The sequence below is a fragment of the Schistocerca gregaria genome, chromosome 2, assembly GCF_023897955.1.
Source record: "Schistocerca gregaria isolate iqSchGreg1 chromosome 2, iqSchGreg1.2, whole genome shotgun sequence".
Taxonomy (NCBI): domain Eukaryota; kingdom Metazoa; phylum Arthropoda; class Insecta; order Orthoptera; family Acrididae; genus Schistocerca; species Schistocerca gregaria.
In genome coordinates, this window is record NC_064921.1 from 458985373 (window position 1) to 459005125 (window position 19753).

General features: G+C 39.7%; 1 protein-coding gene across 2 annotated transcripts in view; it reads left to right on the forward strand.

Annotated features, from left to right (window-relative positions):
- LOC126325742 (putative ATP-dependent RNA helicase TDRD12) overlaps positions 1-19753 on the forward strand; it is a 445014-nt gene that overhangs the window by 197650 nt on the left and 227611 nt on the right. For both annotated transcript variants that reach the window (XM_049995275.1, XM_049995276.1), the window contains exon 9: positions 18824-18976. In XM_049995275.1, the coding sequence (XP_049851232.1) occupies positions 18824-18976 (153 nt within the window). The remainder of the gene's footprint in view (positions 1-18823; positions 18977-19753) is intronic.

The window sequence follows — 19753 nt, forward strand, 5'->3', positions numbered from 1 at the left end:
ATGTAAATAGTTATCGAGGTAGTAATCTGAACCAAGTATAAGTGACTGTGCCAGTGCTGTAGTGGTCACACTGGTTATCATCACATCGCTGAAGTTAAGTACTGTTGGACTTGGCTAATACTTGTTTGGGTTACTATTGGGGTGTGCCAAGTGCTCTTCACAAGGGGGTTGCACTCAGCCTTTGTGAGTACAATTGAGGAGGTATGTAATTGAGATGTAGTGGCTCTGGTCCCAAAAACTGACAACATTCGGGAGAGAGGGGTGCTGTCCAATGCCTCTTCATATGTACATCCAGTGACGCCTATGGGCTGAGGATGATAAGATGGTCAGTTGGTACCATTGTGCCTTCAAGGCCAATTTGGATCAAAGTTTGTTTGGGTGATCACCTCTCTCAATTCATGCTCGTTAACCAAAATGTCCTGTCAGAGCTTCAAATCTGCTTTTTCCCAGTTTAGTGTTGAAGTTTATCATTATTAATTTCATATAGTTTCATGAGTTTGTGTACTACCTTGATTTGGTCACAGAAAGAGATTAGGAAACCATGTTTCTCACATGTTTTTGAAAACATTTTGGGAAAACAGTGTCAATTTAACAATTGTGCTTAGAAAAACAGTCTAGATCACACACATCACATTTACTGGTGACCAGCTTCAGTTCCAAGGCAGACCATCTTCAGACCATACTTTGCAGTATAGCATACTGTGAATGTAAAGGGACATCAAGTTAAAATATATACAGTGTAATGAAAAAACATGAAGTTGTATTCAAAGTTGATGTGTGGAGATAGATCCATGGAGCAGGCAGAAGTCTCCAGATGCTGTCAACTGCTGGAGAAATGATGATGTGATATGGTTAAATAGCAGCAGATCCAGCCCTAGTCATCTCCACACATCATTTGTAAGCAATAAAATGAATGCTTATTCAATACATGACAAAAACTTTGGTTACTAACTTAAAATATCTATTTATAGTATTGGCTGTAAGATTAACCACAATTATATTTGTGATGCAAACAATAACAACATAAAGTAGCTTACAGTAAAAAGCTGATAACTTATACTTCTCTCTACGGAACAGTACATACACTTAGGGTGTCATTGGTTACTTAGTAACAAGTATAACATAGATGCAGAACTTTTTCCCCAGCTTACTTATGGTATCTAATTACAACATTGGCCTAATTTCATTATTGGAAGTTTACACTGTAAAATATAACATATGAAAATGAAAACTAACATAAAATAAGAAGCTAAAACATAGCTATTGCATTGCCCTCTACAGGACCATCTGCATGTACAGGATGCTGCCAGTTATTTAGCAAGGTGCAGCTTATCGATAACTGTCAAAGATGTTACAATGTAATGAAGAATATCTAGCTGGTTGCTAGTAGACATATAAAACCTCTGAATATTGTTTGTAAGTTTACTGGCACACAAGAACAGTTGTAAAAGCCCATTTAGCTGTTACATAATTCTATTTGCTACTCAGTTTACATGAAAAAGAGATCAAAACAGCTGTGAATTAGCCCAACAAATCTCTCGCAATGACATACCACAAGATGTCGATTTTGCATGTTTTGATATGAAAAAATTATACTCTAATATGTCTGCTTTTCAAACTAATGAAATTATTAAAGCAAATTTGTTACAGCATAAAATAGTGATCCAGCAGGAAACAGAAGAATTCTTAGAATTATTAGAAATCACACTAGCCTTCAACTAGTTCTATTTTAATTGGAAAATATACATCAAAAAGATGGTCTAGCAAGTGGAACAATGCTTGATATCTTTATGAATTTCATCAGAACTAAATTTTTTGAAAGTAATTCTGAAATTGCAGAGAAAACCATATAGTATAAAACTTTGGAGATGATAGTATTATTTAATATAAGGGCCCAAAGACGATATTGATGCTGTGTTACATAACTTGAACAATATTCACTGCAATCTAGTTTTTACAGTAGAGTATGAAAAAGACACTGGTGTATATTTTGTAGACTTAACCATTTCAAAATGTGCAGGTAAACATCAATTTGAAATATCACAGTTGCCACAGGTTTTGTAAATCAGGGAATATCAGGGAATTTCAAACACATCAGGGAAAAATCATATAGTATAAAACTTTGGAGATGATAGTATTATTTAATATAAGGGCCCAAAGACGATACTGATGCTGTGTTACATAACTCGAACAATATTCACTGCAATCTAGTTTTTACAGTAGAGTATGAAAAAGACAATAGTGTAAATTTTGTAGACTTAACCATTTCAAAATGTGCAGGTAAACATCAATTTGCAATATCACAGTTGCCACAGGTTTTGTAAATCAGGGAATATCAGGGAATTTCAAACACATCAGGGAAATTTGAAAAGAAACACCGGAACAATCTCGTTTTTGTCTCTATAGATGAAATGGTCTGTTTACTGAGGTGTCATGTATCGTTGCTGGCTGGGTGAAACTGAGTACGTGTGTCGCTTCCTTACTCTCTCATTGCTACTGCTTTTCCTCTTCCTACCACACCTCTCATCTTGCAGTCAGTGCTGCCACCACTTCTTGTTGCTAGCTCAGCAGCTGCCGACAAGAGACAGGGATGCATGGGGAGTGGTTTGTTTGGATTGGATTCTCAGAGACTGTAGATGCAGCACCTAGAGATTGCACTAGTGTGCATGAGTTGTGTCTGAGTGATTGTGTGAATGTGTGTGAGAGTGTGATTGTATTTTCTACATGCCTGTCTGCAGCTCAGCAACCATCTTTATGATGAGTTGGTACCTATCCTCACTATTATTGATTCTCTCAGTATTTGAACAAATTATGTATTGCACGAATTGATCACTATGGTCTCATTTCATCAGCATACTGTCTGTGGCTTGTGAATAGCAGGCCACATGAGTGTGGATTTAGCTGCAAAAGGCTGTTTCTGTGCTTTCTGTATTTGATCGGGCCTGCCCATATGAAGCCATTCAGTTTCCACTAATGTGCAGGCCCTGTCCATCAGATGTAGTCTCACTGACGTGCCTGTGGGCTGGGTCTGTTTGTGTGTGGCATAATGCAGCGGATTTTCATGGCTTATCCGTGAACCCAGGACTGCAGTGCTCCCCAGCAGGCCAGAGGCCATGGGCGATGGTTTTCAGGAATTACAGCTGTCTCACCACAAGTATGCTGTGCAGTGTGGCATTTTATAGACATTTTATTTATTCTAGTATGTTTTAACACTTCAAAAGTAATTTATATAGTAGAAAGTATGGACAATAAGAAAAAGAAAATTGTGTCACTTGCTGGCATTTTGTACGCTATGTACTCGTACATTTCTCGGAAGAAAAATCCCACAATACCTGTAATAAAATAACATCACTGGTCTTAATGAAACACACATACCATTTGGCTTGCTTCCTACATCTAAAAACAGTTCATTACAAAAGATGTTGATCTTAGATCTTAAGATTTTTGCTCACATCAGGCCCCCAGGGGTTCAGCATTCATTTGCTGGGTATGAGCTTAGCGGCCCCAGGGTTCCTGAGTGGGTGACTGGAAAGCGCCTCCATTCCCCTGTCATCTAAGCTCTGGGCATGCTTCAGCTACCACCATGTGGTGTGGTGGTGGAACATTGTGTGTCTCAGGGAATGGGGATCTTGGCTTAACCGCCCAGATCGCAAGTAGTGTGTTTATGGGATGCATGGCTGTTGAGTTGGAACAGTCGCTAGCGAGCAACCTGTGGGGAATATCATGCACATCAGTTGTATAAGGCTTACTAAGGCATGTGGGGCTTTGTCTGAGTGGACCCTTATTTCCCTAGCAGCTCGTGGGACCAAAATGAATCATCCAAACTTTTCCCCCCTCCCTGCAGAAAGGATGGGCCACTGGAAGGTATCAACACCCAGTCTAATAAGAGGACTCGTGTAGCCAGTCCTCCTGATTCAGTCCATAGTAACAGAATGCGTGCTGTTTTGCAGAAAGTGTTTCTTGTAGTTTAAAGAAGAGAGGGTAGTTGTGAGAGAGTTTCACCGTTTTACGTACAGAAAGGCTTAAAAGGCATTGCTGGCAGCTTAAAACGTGTTAAGCTCTTGCGCAATGGTGCTCTCTTGGCTGAAACATCTAGCTCCCAACAAGTAAAAAACATTCAGAAAGCTCCTTGCCTTGGGGAGTATGCGATAGAACTAAAGTTGCACAACACCTTGAACTACAGCAGAGGTGTTGTGACTTGCAGGTATCTAGTTGACATTCCCCAAGAAGAACTGAAAGCCGAATGGTCCCAGCTAGCTATTGCTGATGTACAAAATGTTATGAAAAACATGGATGGTGAACTTGTAAAATCAGATTACCTTTAACAGCACCAAACTACCAGAGCATGTCAATGCAGGTTTCCTATGCCTAAGTATGTGACCTTATTTCCCAAATCCAATGCAGTGTTTTAAATGCCAGCACTTTGTACACTCTCTTCTTGGCTGGAAAGGGAAAGGCACTTGGGGGAAATGTGGTAAAGCCACCCATGATGGAGTTGGTTGCTCCTATCCTCCAAAGTTTTCTTCAAGGAACAAAAGATTCAGAAGGTCAAAATGACAAAGTGCATCCCACATGGTGAAGCCAAGAAGCTATACTAGTCCATGCAGCCACCCATGTTCGTTGCCTCCTTTTCTTCCATTCTGAAACAGCCAGTTCTGAAAACTGATGCTGCTACACAAGCAGAGGTTGTTAGTGTCAGCACTAGCACCTGCGTTTGTCAATGACTTGTTCTGCTGCAGTTACACTTAAGCCTGCCCCTCTCCCCAGGACTTCAGAAAAGTCTGTGGTTGCTGACATCTTGAAATTTCCTGCCCCTCCACAGGTCAAGTCTTGTGCACCGGCCAGCACTGCTACCACCACCACTACTTCCGAGGTTGTTGCTTCAAAGCCACCTCAGACCAAAAAATCGAAATTGAAGGCAAAGCATCACCCACTGTCGGAAGACATTGTCATCCTATCTGACATCTCTCTCAAATCTTCTTCATAGGTAATGGAACTTGATATCGGACTGGAGCAATCTTCTCACCACCTCCACCCATTGTGGGCTCCCTCCCCGGCAGAAAGTCAGGATGAATGTACTCCCCCCCCGCATTATACAGTGGAATGTTAATGGGTTCAAGACATATTTGGAGGGACTGGGGACTGAAACTTCTGGCAGAGCAATGCCCCCTGTGCATATGTTTACAGGAAACACATTTTAAAGCCTCTGATGCCCCTGTACTACAGGGCTATACACTATATCGCAAGGATGATCTGACTGGGGAAAGGGCTAAAGGAGCGGTTGCCGTGTTTGTCAATAATGCGCACCACTCCTCTGTTCTCCCCATGGCTACTGGCCTGCAAGCAGTTGCAGCTGAAATTACTGCATGTCGTGGGATTACAATTTTCTCTCTTTATTTACCTCCAATGGATGCAGTAGACGCTGAGGCTCTCACAGATCTTATGGAGCAAATCCCTTGACCATTTCTCATTCTGGGAGACTTCAGTGCTCATCATGTCCTGTGGGGCTCGACTTCTACTTGCCTTTGGGCTCGAGTTTTGGAGAGTCTCCTGATGTCTCAAGAGCTGTACATCCTAAACACTGGTCCTCCAACTCATTTCTGTGCTGTTGCTGCATCATTCTTGGCCAACTGCATCATTCTTCGCTATTAACCTATCTCTTTGCTCTCCAGCCCTTGCTGACTCTTCACTGGGAGGTCATTGATGAACTTCATTCCAGTGAGCACTTCTGAATCCATATTCACCTATTGGATGATGCACTACATGATGAGAAAACTACTTCCCAATCTGTATTCAAGTACTGGATGGAGCACTGCATGAAGAGAAACCACCGACATGGAGCATGGCTAACTGAATGCTGTTCAGCCAGCTAGCTGTGTTTGAACATTGCAACTGTGTCCAGGAATGTGTGGACCATATCACATAAGTGATCCCACATGTTGCTGACTTATCCACCCCAAAGTCCTGAAGTCATCTTCAGAGGCGACATGTGCCTTGATGGATGGAACAGGCGCATGGCTCTTCGATGATCTAAAAGCCACCCTACGGCAGGCAGCCTTACAGCCTTTCGAGTCGCGAGAGCAAAAGCACGACGTGTGGCTAAGGAGAGCAAAGAGACGTCATGGCAAGCAGTCTTGGACTCGATCAACTATTCCACTTGTTCTACGAAAGTATGGGAAGCCATCAGAAGGATTTCTGGTAAACACAGTCCTTCACCAGTAGCAGCAGTGCTGACACAGGGATGTCTCCAAATGGCGTGTGGAGAAATTGCACAGGCGCCAGTGCAGAATTTTGCATAAACTACTGCCAATGCCAGCTAGGATCTGGCGTTTTGTCACTACCATGCAGTTGTCAAGAGGAGCAAAATGGACTTAGATCCAATTGTTCTGAGGCCTACACGCCATAGACAAGGTCCCCCTCACTTGTCTTCACACAGGCCACAGCCCTATGACGCTTGGATTCTTGCTCCGGTGAGAGGACCCTCCAGCGTGTGGTCCTTCTCCATCTGGGAGCTGAAGTCAGCACTGTCTTGAGATTCGTGATGCTGCACTCAGTCATGATGAAATCTGATACTGCTTGCTTTGCCATTTGCCAGCACCATCAAAGGAAATCCTCCTCAAATGGTTCAATCTTATATGGTAGACAGGCAACTTCCCGAACTCCACCATGAGCAGATTCGGCTGACCTCAGGTGATTGTTGGACCAGTCCCATACACAACCTCGGTGCTGAGGCTAGGGAACTGACACTTATCATCCGGCAGCAGTTCCTCCTTGTGTATCAGGCGTGTAAGTTCCTCGCATCTCCGACTTCACTCACACACCATACTGTCGCTTATCTGCCTCTGGAACATCTTTTTCCAACCGCCCATGTGCTACAATGTGTGTTGGAGTTCTTCGGTGTGGAGCCAGTTCGGCCCCAAATCCAGGGTTTTAACAGCCTGCAGCCCAGGTTACTGGAGAGGCCCAGAGTGATTTTAGATTAGGTGCAGTACAAGAGAGATTGCACTCCTGCTTCCATTTTTAATGCAATATTTTCTGTCATTTTATCTGAGCAGCACTACTATTTAGCTGTTTTTACAGATGGGTTGAAATGGGGATTCTGTTGGTTGCTCTGTTGCTTTCCTGGATCGTGTCCTGAAGGTTCGACTGTCTCAAGTGTTTACTGCCTTTGATGCAGAATTGTCTGTGATCTAGTGGGAACTGTAGCAGATAACACATTTTTGCAGTGCTAAACTTCTTGGCTGCTCTAATTCTCTAAGTGCTCTTCACTCATTAAAACATTTTTACTCAGCAGTTAAAGTAGTCCAGACCATTCAGGATGCACTCCTCCAACTACGGCGACTGGGGAAAGAGTAGAACTTCTGCTGGGTACCAGGGTACATTTGCATTGCTAGGAACAAAAGGGCAGATCTAGCAACCAAGGTGACATGTCTTGATCCGCAGCTATTTTCTTGTGCCACCTCCCCGCATGCTATCACCTCACTGTTGAGCTCAAGAGTCTTGCGTCGGTGGGAGGATGAATGGTTGGGAGTGACTGACAATAAACTCAGTTTAGTGAAGCCCATAATGTGGGTGTGTTGTATTTCCTTCCAGCCATGTACATGGGGCGAGGTCCCTCTTACTTGTCTTTGCATAGGCCAAGCCCTATGATGCTTGGATTCTTGCTCCGACAAGAGGACACTCCAGTGTGTGGCACTTGTGTCGTACAGATCACTGTGCAACACATTTTATTGGACTGTGTTTTATTTTCCAACCAGTGGGCCTTGACTGATTTGCTGATGGATCAGCAATCTCTTTGAGGTAATAATCAAATGAATGTGGTTAGGGTTTAAAAGTTTTGTGAACTGTCCAACGTTTTACCAAGATTTTAGGGAGAAGGTTGTAATTCTTTCACAGGGTGACTGGCTCGTCCATATATTATGCAAGTGGCCAGTCAGTGACAATTTCCTGTGGTGTCCCTGTAGCTCCTTTCTTGTTTTACTTATGTTTTAGTCTCTTGTATAGCTTCTTTAGTCTTTTTCCGCTGTCTTTGCATGTATGACCACATTTTACTAACTAAGTTTCTCAACATTCATTTCTTTTAATATGTGTAAGGGTGCTGACAACCTCAGAATTGAGTGCCTGTAAGTACCAACAAACACACACACACACACACACACACACACACACACACACACACACACACACACACACACACAGATCATATCAGGAAATGCTATTTGCTTGCAAGATTGTTTAGATATTTCCTCATTTGCACTATTGTTTCTTGTACCTAAGCTGTAAAGACAGATTGCCATCTTACATCTTAACTTACCCTTGAGATCTCGAAATTTGTCAGGGAAAAATGCTAAAACATGTCTGATAATCAGGGAAATATCAGGGAATTTCACTTGGCAAAACTTGTGGCAACCATGAATATATAGCAAGACCATAAATTCTGATGTTATAATAAATGCAGACGCCTGTCATCGAAATTGATATAAGAAAGCTTTTTTCTTAGCAATGATTCGCAGAATCCTCAAACTTCCATTACAGGCCACTGAAATTTTGGGCCCTTGCTCCAGCTGATTGGAGTAAGAAGAAAGTAAAGATATAAACATGACCTCCAAAAGAAATAGATCTGGTAAAGTATCTAGATTATTTAGCCGTGCTGACGTTACTGTGGCCTTTGCAGTTAACAATGCTTTACAAGTAGACTGAGGCATAAAGTAAGAAAGAATTACAATAGATTTTTAAGTTCGGGTTTCTATAAAGTGGAAACTGCTACATAGGACAGACAGGATGTAATTTTCAAATAAGTTATCAACAACTTACTATAGATGTTGCTGGTAGCATTTTTTTTTTTAGCAGTATTTAATAGAAAACAAACATTCCCATGGAACAGCTGAAAATAATGTAAATGTTCTATTCACAGTCCCAAAGAGTTTGTGCCTTAATGTATTGCAGGGAACAGGATTTATGCACAATATAAAAAGATTCTTCTAAGTTAGTGAATGAACAGATTGATTTTAAAAAGAAAAATTATTTCAATTTATTTTAATATGAATACTTACTCCTGTGTTCTATCTTTTCACTGTTAACTGGCAAACAAGTACAGCATGTATAAGGTTTTTAGTAATGAATTTATATCCACACAGTAAAACACACATTGTTTTTCTTACGACTAGCAGATAGCTAGTGATACTTATTACATTGTTATTAGTAGCTGTAGTTATGCTACAGTTAGGTAACCTTCTGTGTTAAGTCATTTATTTTTTGTGTCTGTTTTTAGTAAAATGCTACTCATTTTTATCTCCTTTATTGAGTAATGAATATTGTTACATAAGAGTTATGTAGGTTTTTATAACTACTCTTGTGTGTCCGTTAACTTACAAACAATACTCAGAGTTTGCATTGCTAAGTAACCAACAGTGTCTTGCTTGCGTACATGCTTGCACACATACATTTACATACATATTCCATACAGGGCAGTGTAATAGTGATTTTACTGGTTTCTTATTGCATATTAATTCACTTTTTCTTATTGTGGTTTACAATGTAAACTCAAAATAAACAGCTCAATAGTATTACATAACAGCCAAATAGGCTTTTACAATTATTTCTTTGTGTATGTCAACTTACAAGCAATACTTCATGACAGCCAGCTAGGCATAATTCATTGCATCGTAAAAGATTTGACAGTTATTGATAAGCTGCACCTTGCTAAATAACAGGCAGCATCATGTTCATGCAGATACTCCTGTAGAGGGTAGTCAACAGTGATGCTACTGGCTTCTGACTTCATGTTAATTTTTATTTTAATGTATTATATTTTACTGTGTAAGCTTAAAATAAGCAGCTTAAGCCAATATTATAATTAGATACAATAAACAAACTCATAATTTTTTTTATGAAGTTGATCTGCAAGTCACTTTAGTGTTTCATTACGAATTCTGCTCCTTCCCCTCGTGCTAGCAGCAGTTTGTGTCAAAAGGCTTCTTTTCCCTTATGCACTTGGAATTCTGCAATATTTCTTGTACTGTATTATTTATGCTTCACTTTCTTAAGCTGTTTCTCATTCTGCAGTGCCACAGTGTTTATGTCTGTTCATTCGTTTTCACTGATGCTGTGGGTGTCGCCAACCTGTGTGTGTGTGAAATTGTCTTGTACATAGGTAGAGGTATGAGAGGAGTGGGGGTGGATTGGCTTTTCTTTTTCGGGGGGGGGGGGGGGGGGGGGGGCAGCAGGGATGGGCTTGGACGGTGATTATAGGACAGAATCTGGGAGGAGATGGTGGAGCCTGTGGTTATATGTGTACATGTGGTATTACATTAAGTGGTCAACTAGTGTAAAGAGTGTGTGGTTTGCCAAGTTGATCTTATCATTTATGAGTTGTTTCTTTCCTGTTATGGTTTTTTTTGGATGTGGTAATTTTCTTGTAAGGTGAGGTGTTTTTTGGTGCTGTTTTTCCTTGTGATTTCTGTGTCTGTGTCTCTGGTTGTAATTTTATGTTGGTGTTGATGTGAGTGTTCTGCAAAAGTTGAGTGATTTGTCCTATACTTCCATGCTCTTACAAGTTCTTTGTACCTGGTATCAGTTGTCCTCCTGGTTTGACCTATGTGTCTTCCATCACATTTATTGCATTTCGGTTGGTATATTTCTGATATTATCAGTTTTTCCTACTGTTTTTGGGAAGTATTTCTGGATTGAGTTGCTGGTTTGGTGTGCAATTTTCATGTCTTGTTTTTTGAAAATATTGGATGTTCTGTGTGTGTATTTGTGATTGTATGTCATTGTGTACCATCTTATTCTTTCTGTTTCTTTCACACTTTGTATTGTTTCTATTCTTGTATTTTGTGTATTTGTTTATGTGTGATTTTGTCCTTGTATTGATGATAGCTGAGTGTTGGTTCTTTCTGTTTCTTGATTTTCCTGCTCGACTTTGTTACTAAGTTCTTTTTGTGTCCTTCATTTGTGGCTATTTACATTATGGTATTCGTTTCTTTTTTTTTGTAATTGTCTGTATGTAATTGTACTGTGTTTAGTCTGTGGAGCATGTATCTAAGTTCTGCCTGCTTTTGCGAACTGGGGTGCTGTGATGTCTTATGTATAATTGTGTATGTTGTTGTTGGTTTTCGGAATATGTGAAGTGTGTGTTGGTTGTTTTGAATATTTATGGTGAGGTCCAAGAAATTTAACTGTCTATTTTGCTCTTTCTCTATTGTAAAATGTATCTTATCACGAACAGAATTTATGTGTGTGTGTAACTCGTTAATTTTATTGTTTGGTTCATCTATCAGGCACAAGATGTCATCCATATATTTATGCAGTATTGTTCAGTATAATCTGTTCTATGAGGATCATAGAAATGAAACCTGGTCTGTGCGTCTACCTTTGTAATACCGCTAGGTGGCACCATGTAACTGTGGGTATGATGGCACCGTCTATTGGTAGAAAGACTGATGCTTGCGTGCCGTTTGATGTTGCATAGCGCTAATGTGGTTTCACGCCGAAGAGACGGTGGTCACAAAAGTTATCGTCCACTACCGAACATGCAGGCAAGTAAGCAGGAACAACGAGGAGTGATTCAATTTTTGATGGAGGAGGGAGTTGGAGGCCGTTGTATGTATCGACGGATGAAGGCTGTGTACGGTGAGTACAGTCTGAGTCATTCAAGTGTTATGGAATGGCGCGAATGATTCCTTGAGGGGCGCGAGTCACTGGAAGACGGTGCTTGACCTGGACAGGCTCATCATGTCATCACACCAGAAAAGGTTGTGGAAGTGAATGCTTTAGTCTTGGACAACTGCAGAATCACCATAGACAAGATCCATCGATTATTGTGTATTAGCGTGGGCACCGCCCACACCATAATGCATCAACACTTGAACTTTCGGAAAATCTGTGCACAGTGGGTTCCCCACCAACTGTTCGCCGAACAGCGTAATACCTAAATGGTGCTGTCTTTGAGTCATCTGCAATGTTATCATGAGGAGGACTATGGATTTCTGTCCCGTATTGTCACAGGTGATGAAACATGTTGTCACCATTGTGAACTGGAAAGCAAGCTTGAGAGCAAGCAGTGGAAGCATGCGACTTCACCACCTCCAAGGAGATCAAAGGACATGCATGCCAGTTCTGGTTAGGTCATAATGTCCCCCTTTTTTTTTACCACAAGGGCCCACTACTTGTCAAGTTCCTGGAACGGGGAACCACCATTAATGCCCAGTGTTATCAGGTCACTTTACAGAACCTTAGACAAGCCATCAAGTCAAAACGCCAAGACATGTTGTCCAATGGCGTTATCCTCCTGCATGATAACGCTCGCATTGCAGTAGTTTCGGTAAGAAGTGCAGGAACATCCATCATGCATTCCCAACCTTTCACTGTGTGACTTTCATGTGTTTGGACCTCTGAAACAATCTGTTCACGGACATCGATTTGCAGTAGACAATGAAGTGTGTGACTGGGCCCAGCCCTGGATCTGACAGCAGCCTACTAGCTTCTTCAAGGATGGATTCAACTGGCTAGTGTTGCAGTGGGATAAATGTGCCAAGAGTTTTGGCAACTATTTTTGAGCATGTGTACTGTGTCTAACTACATTTTTGAGTTAATAAAATCTTTACCGTTACTTTACATTAGTGACTGGGTTTCATTTGAATGCCCCTTATACAGAGTTCATAAATATGTTTGCTATGGTTCCAGACACTGGAGATCGCATTCGTAATCCTTCACTTTGTAAATAGAATTCATTATTAAACTGAAAGTAATTCTTTTCTGTTATTAGCCCTAGAAGCCTGACTGCTTCTTTGATGTATTCATGTGGAAGTGTACTGTGTGCTTCAAGATTTTGTTCTACAATGTGTATTGTTTCAGTTATTGCTATATTGAATACACATTCTCTACATCAAATGACAGGAGGATGGCTGTGTCTGGAACTTGTATGTCTTTTACATCTACATCTACATCTACATCTACATCCATACTCCGCAAGCTACCTGACGGTGTGTAGCGGAGGGTACCTTGAGTACCTCTATCAGTTCTCCCTTCTATTCCAGTCTTGTATTGTTCGTGGAAAGGAGGATTGTCGGTATGCCTCTGTGTGGGCTCTAATCTCTCTGATTTTATCCTCGTGGTCTCTTTGCGAGATATACGTAGGAGGAAGCAATATACTGCTTGACTCTTCGGTGAAGGTATGTTCTCGAAACCTCAACAAAAGCCCGTAATGAGCGTCTCTCCTGCACAGTCTTCCACTGGAGTTTATCTATCATCTCCGTAACGCTTTCGCAATTACTAAATGATACTGTAACGAAGCGCGTTGCTCTCCGCTGGATCTTCTCTATCTCTTCTATCAACCCTATCTGGTACGGATCCCATACTGCTGAGCAGTATTCAAGCAGTGGGTGAACAAGTGTACTGTAACCTACTTCCTTTGTTTTCAGATTGCATTTCCTTAGGATTCTTCCAATGAATTTTAGTCTGGCATCTGCTTTACCGATGTTCAACTTTATATGATCATTCCATTTTAAATCACTCCTAATGCGTACTCCCAGATAATTTATGGAATTAACTGCTCCAATTGCTGACCTGCTATATTGTAGCTAAATGATAAGGGATCTACCTTTCTATGTATTCACAGCACATTACACTTGCCTACATTGAGATTCAATTGCCATTCCCTGAACCATGCATCAATTCGCTGCAGATCCTCCTGCATTTCAGTACAATTTTCCATTTTTACAACCTCTCAATATACCTTAGCATCATCCGCAAAAAGCCTCAGTGAACTTCCAATGTCATCCACAAGGTCATTTATGTATATTGTGAATAGCAACGGTCCTATGACACTCCCCTGTGGCACACCTGAAATCACTCTTACTTCGGAAGACTTCTCTCTATTGAGAATGACATGCTGCATTCTGTTATCTAGGAACTCTTCAGTCCTATCACACAATCGGTCTGTTAGTCCATATGCTCTTGCTTTCTTCATTAAATGACTGTGGGGAACTGTATCGTACACCTTGCGGAAGTCAAGAAACATGGCATCTACCTGGGAACCCGTGTCTGTGGCCCTCTGAGTCTCGTGGACGAATAGCGCGAGCTGGGTTTGACACGACCGTCTTTTCTGAAATCCATGCTGATTCCTACAGAGTAGATTTCTAGTCTCCAGAAAAGTCATTATACTCAAACATTATACGTGTTCCAAAATTATACAACTGATCGACGTTAGAGATATAGGTCTATAGTTCTGCACATCTGTTCAACATCCCTTCTTGAAAATGGGGATGACCTGAGCCCTTTTCCAATCCTTTGGAACGCTACGCTCTTCTACAGACCTACGGTACACCGCTGCAAGAAGCGAGGCAAGTTCCTTTGCGTACTCTGTGTAAAATTGAACTGTTATCCCATCAGGTCCAGCGGCCTTTCCACTTTTGAGCGATTTTAATTGTTTCTCTATCCCTCTGTCATCTATTTGGATATCTACCATTTTGTCATCTGTGTGACAATCTAGAGAAGGAACTACAGTGCAGTCTTCCTCTGTGAAACAGCTTTGGAAAAAGACATTTATGTATTGAAGCAATTGTGGTGTGTTTCTTATGGTCCCGTCTTCATGTAATTTGTAGTTTTCTGGTAAGATTTCCAACAGGTATCTTGCAAGTGGGTAAGTGGAAGCATTTCTATAATTTACAGTAGCTGTGACGGTGAGATCTTTCTTGTGTAGCTTTGGTTGGCATTGGAGGGAAGGTGCACTGGGATTTGTTTGTAGCAGTTTTCCTTTTCCATTGTTTTCTAATGTATGTCCAATGTCTTTCAGAGTTGTTTCTTAACTTTGTTTGGAATCTATTAGTTGAATCTGATTTTAGTTTTATGATTTTATTGTTTGTGATGAACTCTTGTGTCTTTCTGATGTATTGTTCTGTATCCATGAGAACCACTGTGTTTCATTTATCTGCCCTTGTGATAGTGTCGTGTTCCTGTAGTTTCTTTCTAAGTTTTGTCAGTCTTATGGGATCTGTATTGTTTCAGTTTCCTCTGTTTTCTTTCATCTGTGGTGTTGTGTTTTTGATGTCATTACTGAGTAGCTCTCTCGTCAGACCAGTGTTTACCTCACTTGTTTCATTTCTGTTTTTCTGTGTGAGAATGCTTTCTGATTCAACTATCAGTTTTTATATGTATTTTTCGCCTATCTATGTGCTGTCGTTGTGTTTCAGACCATTTTTTAGTAGTTTTACTCCTCCTGTATGTGAAACAGTGTCATTGAGGTTGACCAGTCATGGGTAGAAGTGATGTTTCTTGTTAGATTGTGTGTATTTTGTGGCTGTGTTGGGTGGTTGTTTAGCTTTTAAATTTGCAATCTTCTTTTGTGAGGATTTTTTGTTTTTTGTGTCACTGCATATATACGATTTTCAACCTTGCTAACAATATGGGCGAAAATAGCAGTATTATTCAGAACACTTGCAAGATTAAGGTGTGCTTTATATAGTTCTCAATGTTTATTGTCATAAAAAAACATGATTTCATTGTTTAGCCAAATTTTTTAGCTATTTGTTTCATTTTCTCTGCACTGGCACTTTTTAACTGTACGTTGATATATTTAGGTATAATTTTTATTCCATGGTTATTCTGTAAATTGGATACATACATTTGTACATTTTTGATTGTTTTAGGTTAAAAACAGTGTATTCTGCTACTTCTCTCCTTCCTAGCAGCACTTGGTGTTGAAAGGCTTCATTTCACATGTGCATTTTGCACTCTGCAGTATTACCTGTGCTGCATTATGTACACTTCACTTTCTTAAACTGTTTCTCACTCTGCACTGCCACAGTGTTTATCTCTGTTCGTTTGAGTATTGTCAACCTGTGAAACTGTGTGTGTGTGTGTGTGTGTGTGTGTGTGTGTGTGTTGAGAGAGAGAGAGAGAGAGAGAGAGAGAGAGAGAGAGACCGACCTTTCACTAACTCACATAGTGCATAGAAAACCTCGTAGTTCCATTCTCACACAGGAAAACAGAAATGAAACAAGTGAGGTAAACATCAGTCTGACAAGAGAGCTAGTCAGTTATAAAATTGAAAACATTATAACACAGATGAATGAATGCAGAGGAAACTGAAATGATACAGATTCTATAACACTGACAAAACTTAGAAAGAAACTACAGGAACACAATACAAGGGCAGATAAATGAAACACAGTGGTTCTCATGGATAAAGAGTAATACATCAGAAAGACACAAGAGTTCATCACACAAAATAAAATCATAAAACTAAAATCAGATTTAACTAATAGATTCCAAACAAAGTTGAGAAACACTCTGAAAGACATTGGACATACATTAGTAAACAATGGAAAAGAAAAACTGAGACAAACAAATCCCAGTGCACCTTCCCTCCAATGCCAACCAAAGCTACACAAGAAAGATCTCCCTGTCAGAGCTACTGTAAATTATAGAAATGCTCCCACTTATCCACTTGCAAAGTACTTGTTGAAAATCTTATCAGAAAACTACAAAGTACAAGAGGACAGGACCATAAGAAACACACCACAATTGATTCAGTACATAAAAGACATACAAGTTCCAGACACAGCCACGCTCCTGTCAATTGATGTAGAGAATATGTATTCAATAAACCAGTAACTCTAATAATAAACATTATAGAACAAAATCTTAAAACACGCAGAACACTTCCACATGAATACATAAAAAAAAAAAAGTCAGGCTTGCAGAGCTGATAACAGAACAGAAATACTTTCAGTTCAATAATGAATTCCATTACCAATGGGATCCACAGCGTCTGGAACCGTAGCAAACATATTTATGAGCCATGTAGAACAGATTATATTTAACAAAATACTGCCAAATAACAACAACATCCTATACTGCATAGATATATGGATGACATCTTGTGCCTGATAGATGAACCAAATAATAAAATTGACGAGTTACACACACACATAAATTCTGTTCGTGATAAGATACATTTTACAATAGAGAAAGAGCAAAATAGACAGTTAAATTTCTTGGACCTCACCATAAGTATTCAAAACAACCAACACACACTTCACATATTCCGAAAACCAACAACAACATACACAATTATACATAAGACATCACAGCACCCTAGTTTGCAAAAGCAGGCAGAACTTAGATACATGCTCCACAGACTAAACACAGTACAATTACATACAGACAATTACAAAAAAAAAAAAAAAAAAAAAAAAAAAGAAACGAACACCATAATGCAAATAGCCACAAATGAAGGACACAAAAAGAACTTAGTAACAAAGTCGAGCAGGAAAATCAAGAAACAGAAAGAACCAACACTCAGCTGTCATCAATATAAGGACAAAATCACACATAAACAAATACACAAAATACAAGAATAGAAACAATACAAAGTGTGAAAGAAACAGAAAGAATAAGATGGTACACAATGACATACAATCACAAATACACACACAGAACATCCAATATTTTCAAAAAACAAGACATGAAAATTGCACACCAAACCAGCAACTCAATTCAGAAATACTTCCCAAAAACAATAGGAAAAACTGATAATATCAGAAACATACCAACTGAAATGCAATAAATGTGATGGAAGATACATAGGTCAAACCAGAAGGACAACTGATACCAGGTACAAAGAACTTGTAAGAGCATGGAAGTATAGGACAAATCACTCAACTTTTGCAGAACACTCACATCAACACCAACATAAAATTACAACCAGAGACACAGACACAGAAATCACAAGGAAAAACAGCACCAAAAAACACCTCACCTTACAAGAAAATTACCACATCAAAAAAAAACCATAACAGGAAAGAAACAACTCATAAACGATAAGATCAACTTGGCAAACCATACACTCTTTACACTAGTTGACCACTTAATGTAATACCACATGTACACATATAACCACAGGCTCCACCATCTCCTCCCAGATTCTGTCCTATAATCACCGTCCAAGCCCATCCCTGCTGCCCCCCCCCCCCCCCCCCCCCCCCCTCAGAAAAAGATCACATATTTAGCTACGCACAAGACAATTTCACTCTCTCTCTCTCTCTCTCTCTCTCTCTCTCTCTCTCTCTCTCTCTCTCTCTCACACACACACACACACACACACACACACACACACACACACAGAGGTTGGCAACACTCACAGCACCAATGAAAACAATTGAACAGACATAAACACTGTGGGAGTGTAGAATGACGCACAGTTTAAGAAAGTGAATTGTAAATAATGCAGCACAGGAAATACTGCAGAATTCCAAGTGCAATTGGGATATGAAGCCTTTCAGCATCAACTGCTGCAGGTGAACTAGCAAAATATGTGAAGAAACACCTCAAGTAACTTGCAGTCCAATTTTGTAAAGAAAATTCTGTTTTTATCGAAAACAATCAAAAATATACAAACATATGTATCTAATTTACAGATTAACCATGAAAGATGCTTTATAAATAAAAGTGAAACGTGTCTGGTGTAATTCTTTTTAATTAGATTGCAGTCAGCTCAGATGGATAACCAATAGTAATAGACTACTTTGGGTTTAAGTTTAATGTGTGTGTGTGTGTGTGTGTGTGTGTGTGTGTGTGTGGTGTCAGAGAGAGAGAGAGAGAGAGAGAGAGAGACCATTCAAATTAAGGTGTATACTTACAGAGTAAAAATGAAAATATACTGATTTTTTGTGTGTTGTGAGCATGCAGTTAATTGTTACATGTGACACTGAAATTGTTATTGTGATGTATTTTGTATAACTATAGTGCTTAATTGATACCTTACATTCACCAAGAAATTTATTGAACAAACTATATAGAGACTTCCTGACCATTTTTCCAGTTACCTTTGGGTAATGGTCCTGTGAGCCTAATACTCTGCTCAAGCAGTGCAAGTGCCCAGTGGATAGGCAATGCTTGTACTCTGCTTCTTTCCAAGAAAAGCCCCTACAAAGTAGTTGTCACGTATGGAGGGGGAGCTGACAGCACAAAAGTGGTATGATGATTATATATCAAACAATATTTCATTTATGTAGAATTATTTCATTTTTTAAGTGTTGTGAAAGACTGTACATGGTCTTAATGAAATTTTATTTGAGACTGTTCTTAAACTTTATAAATGTGATTAAAATATATGTTGTAAGTTTCTGATTATCAGGATGCAGAGTATCCAGTTTGCATATTATTTGCATCTGCACATAGTTTGGCAAGATTTGATTAAGTAAAAAATGAAACCTGCAGCATTCTGTTGCAATTATAATAAATATTTTCATTTAAGATAAACTGTTATGCATGTAATCCAGGTCTTACTACCTAAAGATGATGAGCCCCCAACTCCACTGCCAGACATCCCCGAAATATTTTTCCATTGTTCCCCATTTTTTCTTTAGATAAATGCAGGCACACTATCTTGTAATGTATTCATGGCTGATTTCCTGTCAGTATGTTGGCCTACTCCTTTCCATATGAAATTAAGGTTGATAAGTTTCAACTCTACTAAATCTGAAAGTAAGAGAAAATTATTTTCGTTTTCTAATGGGGTGGTTTCCTTCACAATTCTGTCTCTGTGTTATTATGAAATGAAAGCCTACTGTTAAACTGTGCCAGGAGCAATACATTATTGACTGTACTTTTACAGCCACTCACAGATCCCAGTAATACCATAGCTTTTAAAACTGATAATTGACAATGAGTTTTAACCTCATTCACTTGCCACATTTCTGTTGCTAAAATACCTAATGGTTGTGTGTGCTAAGGTGATACATAAATTCAG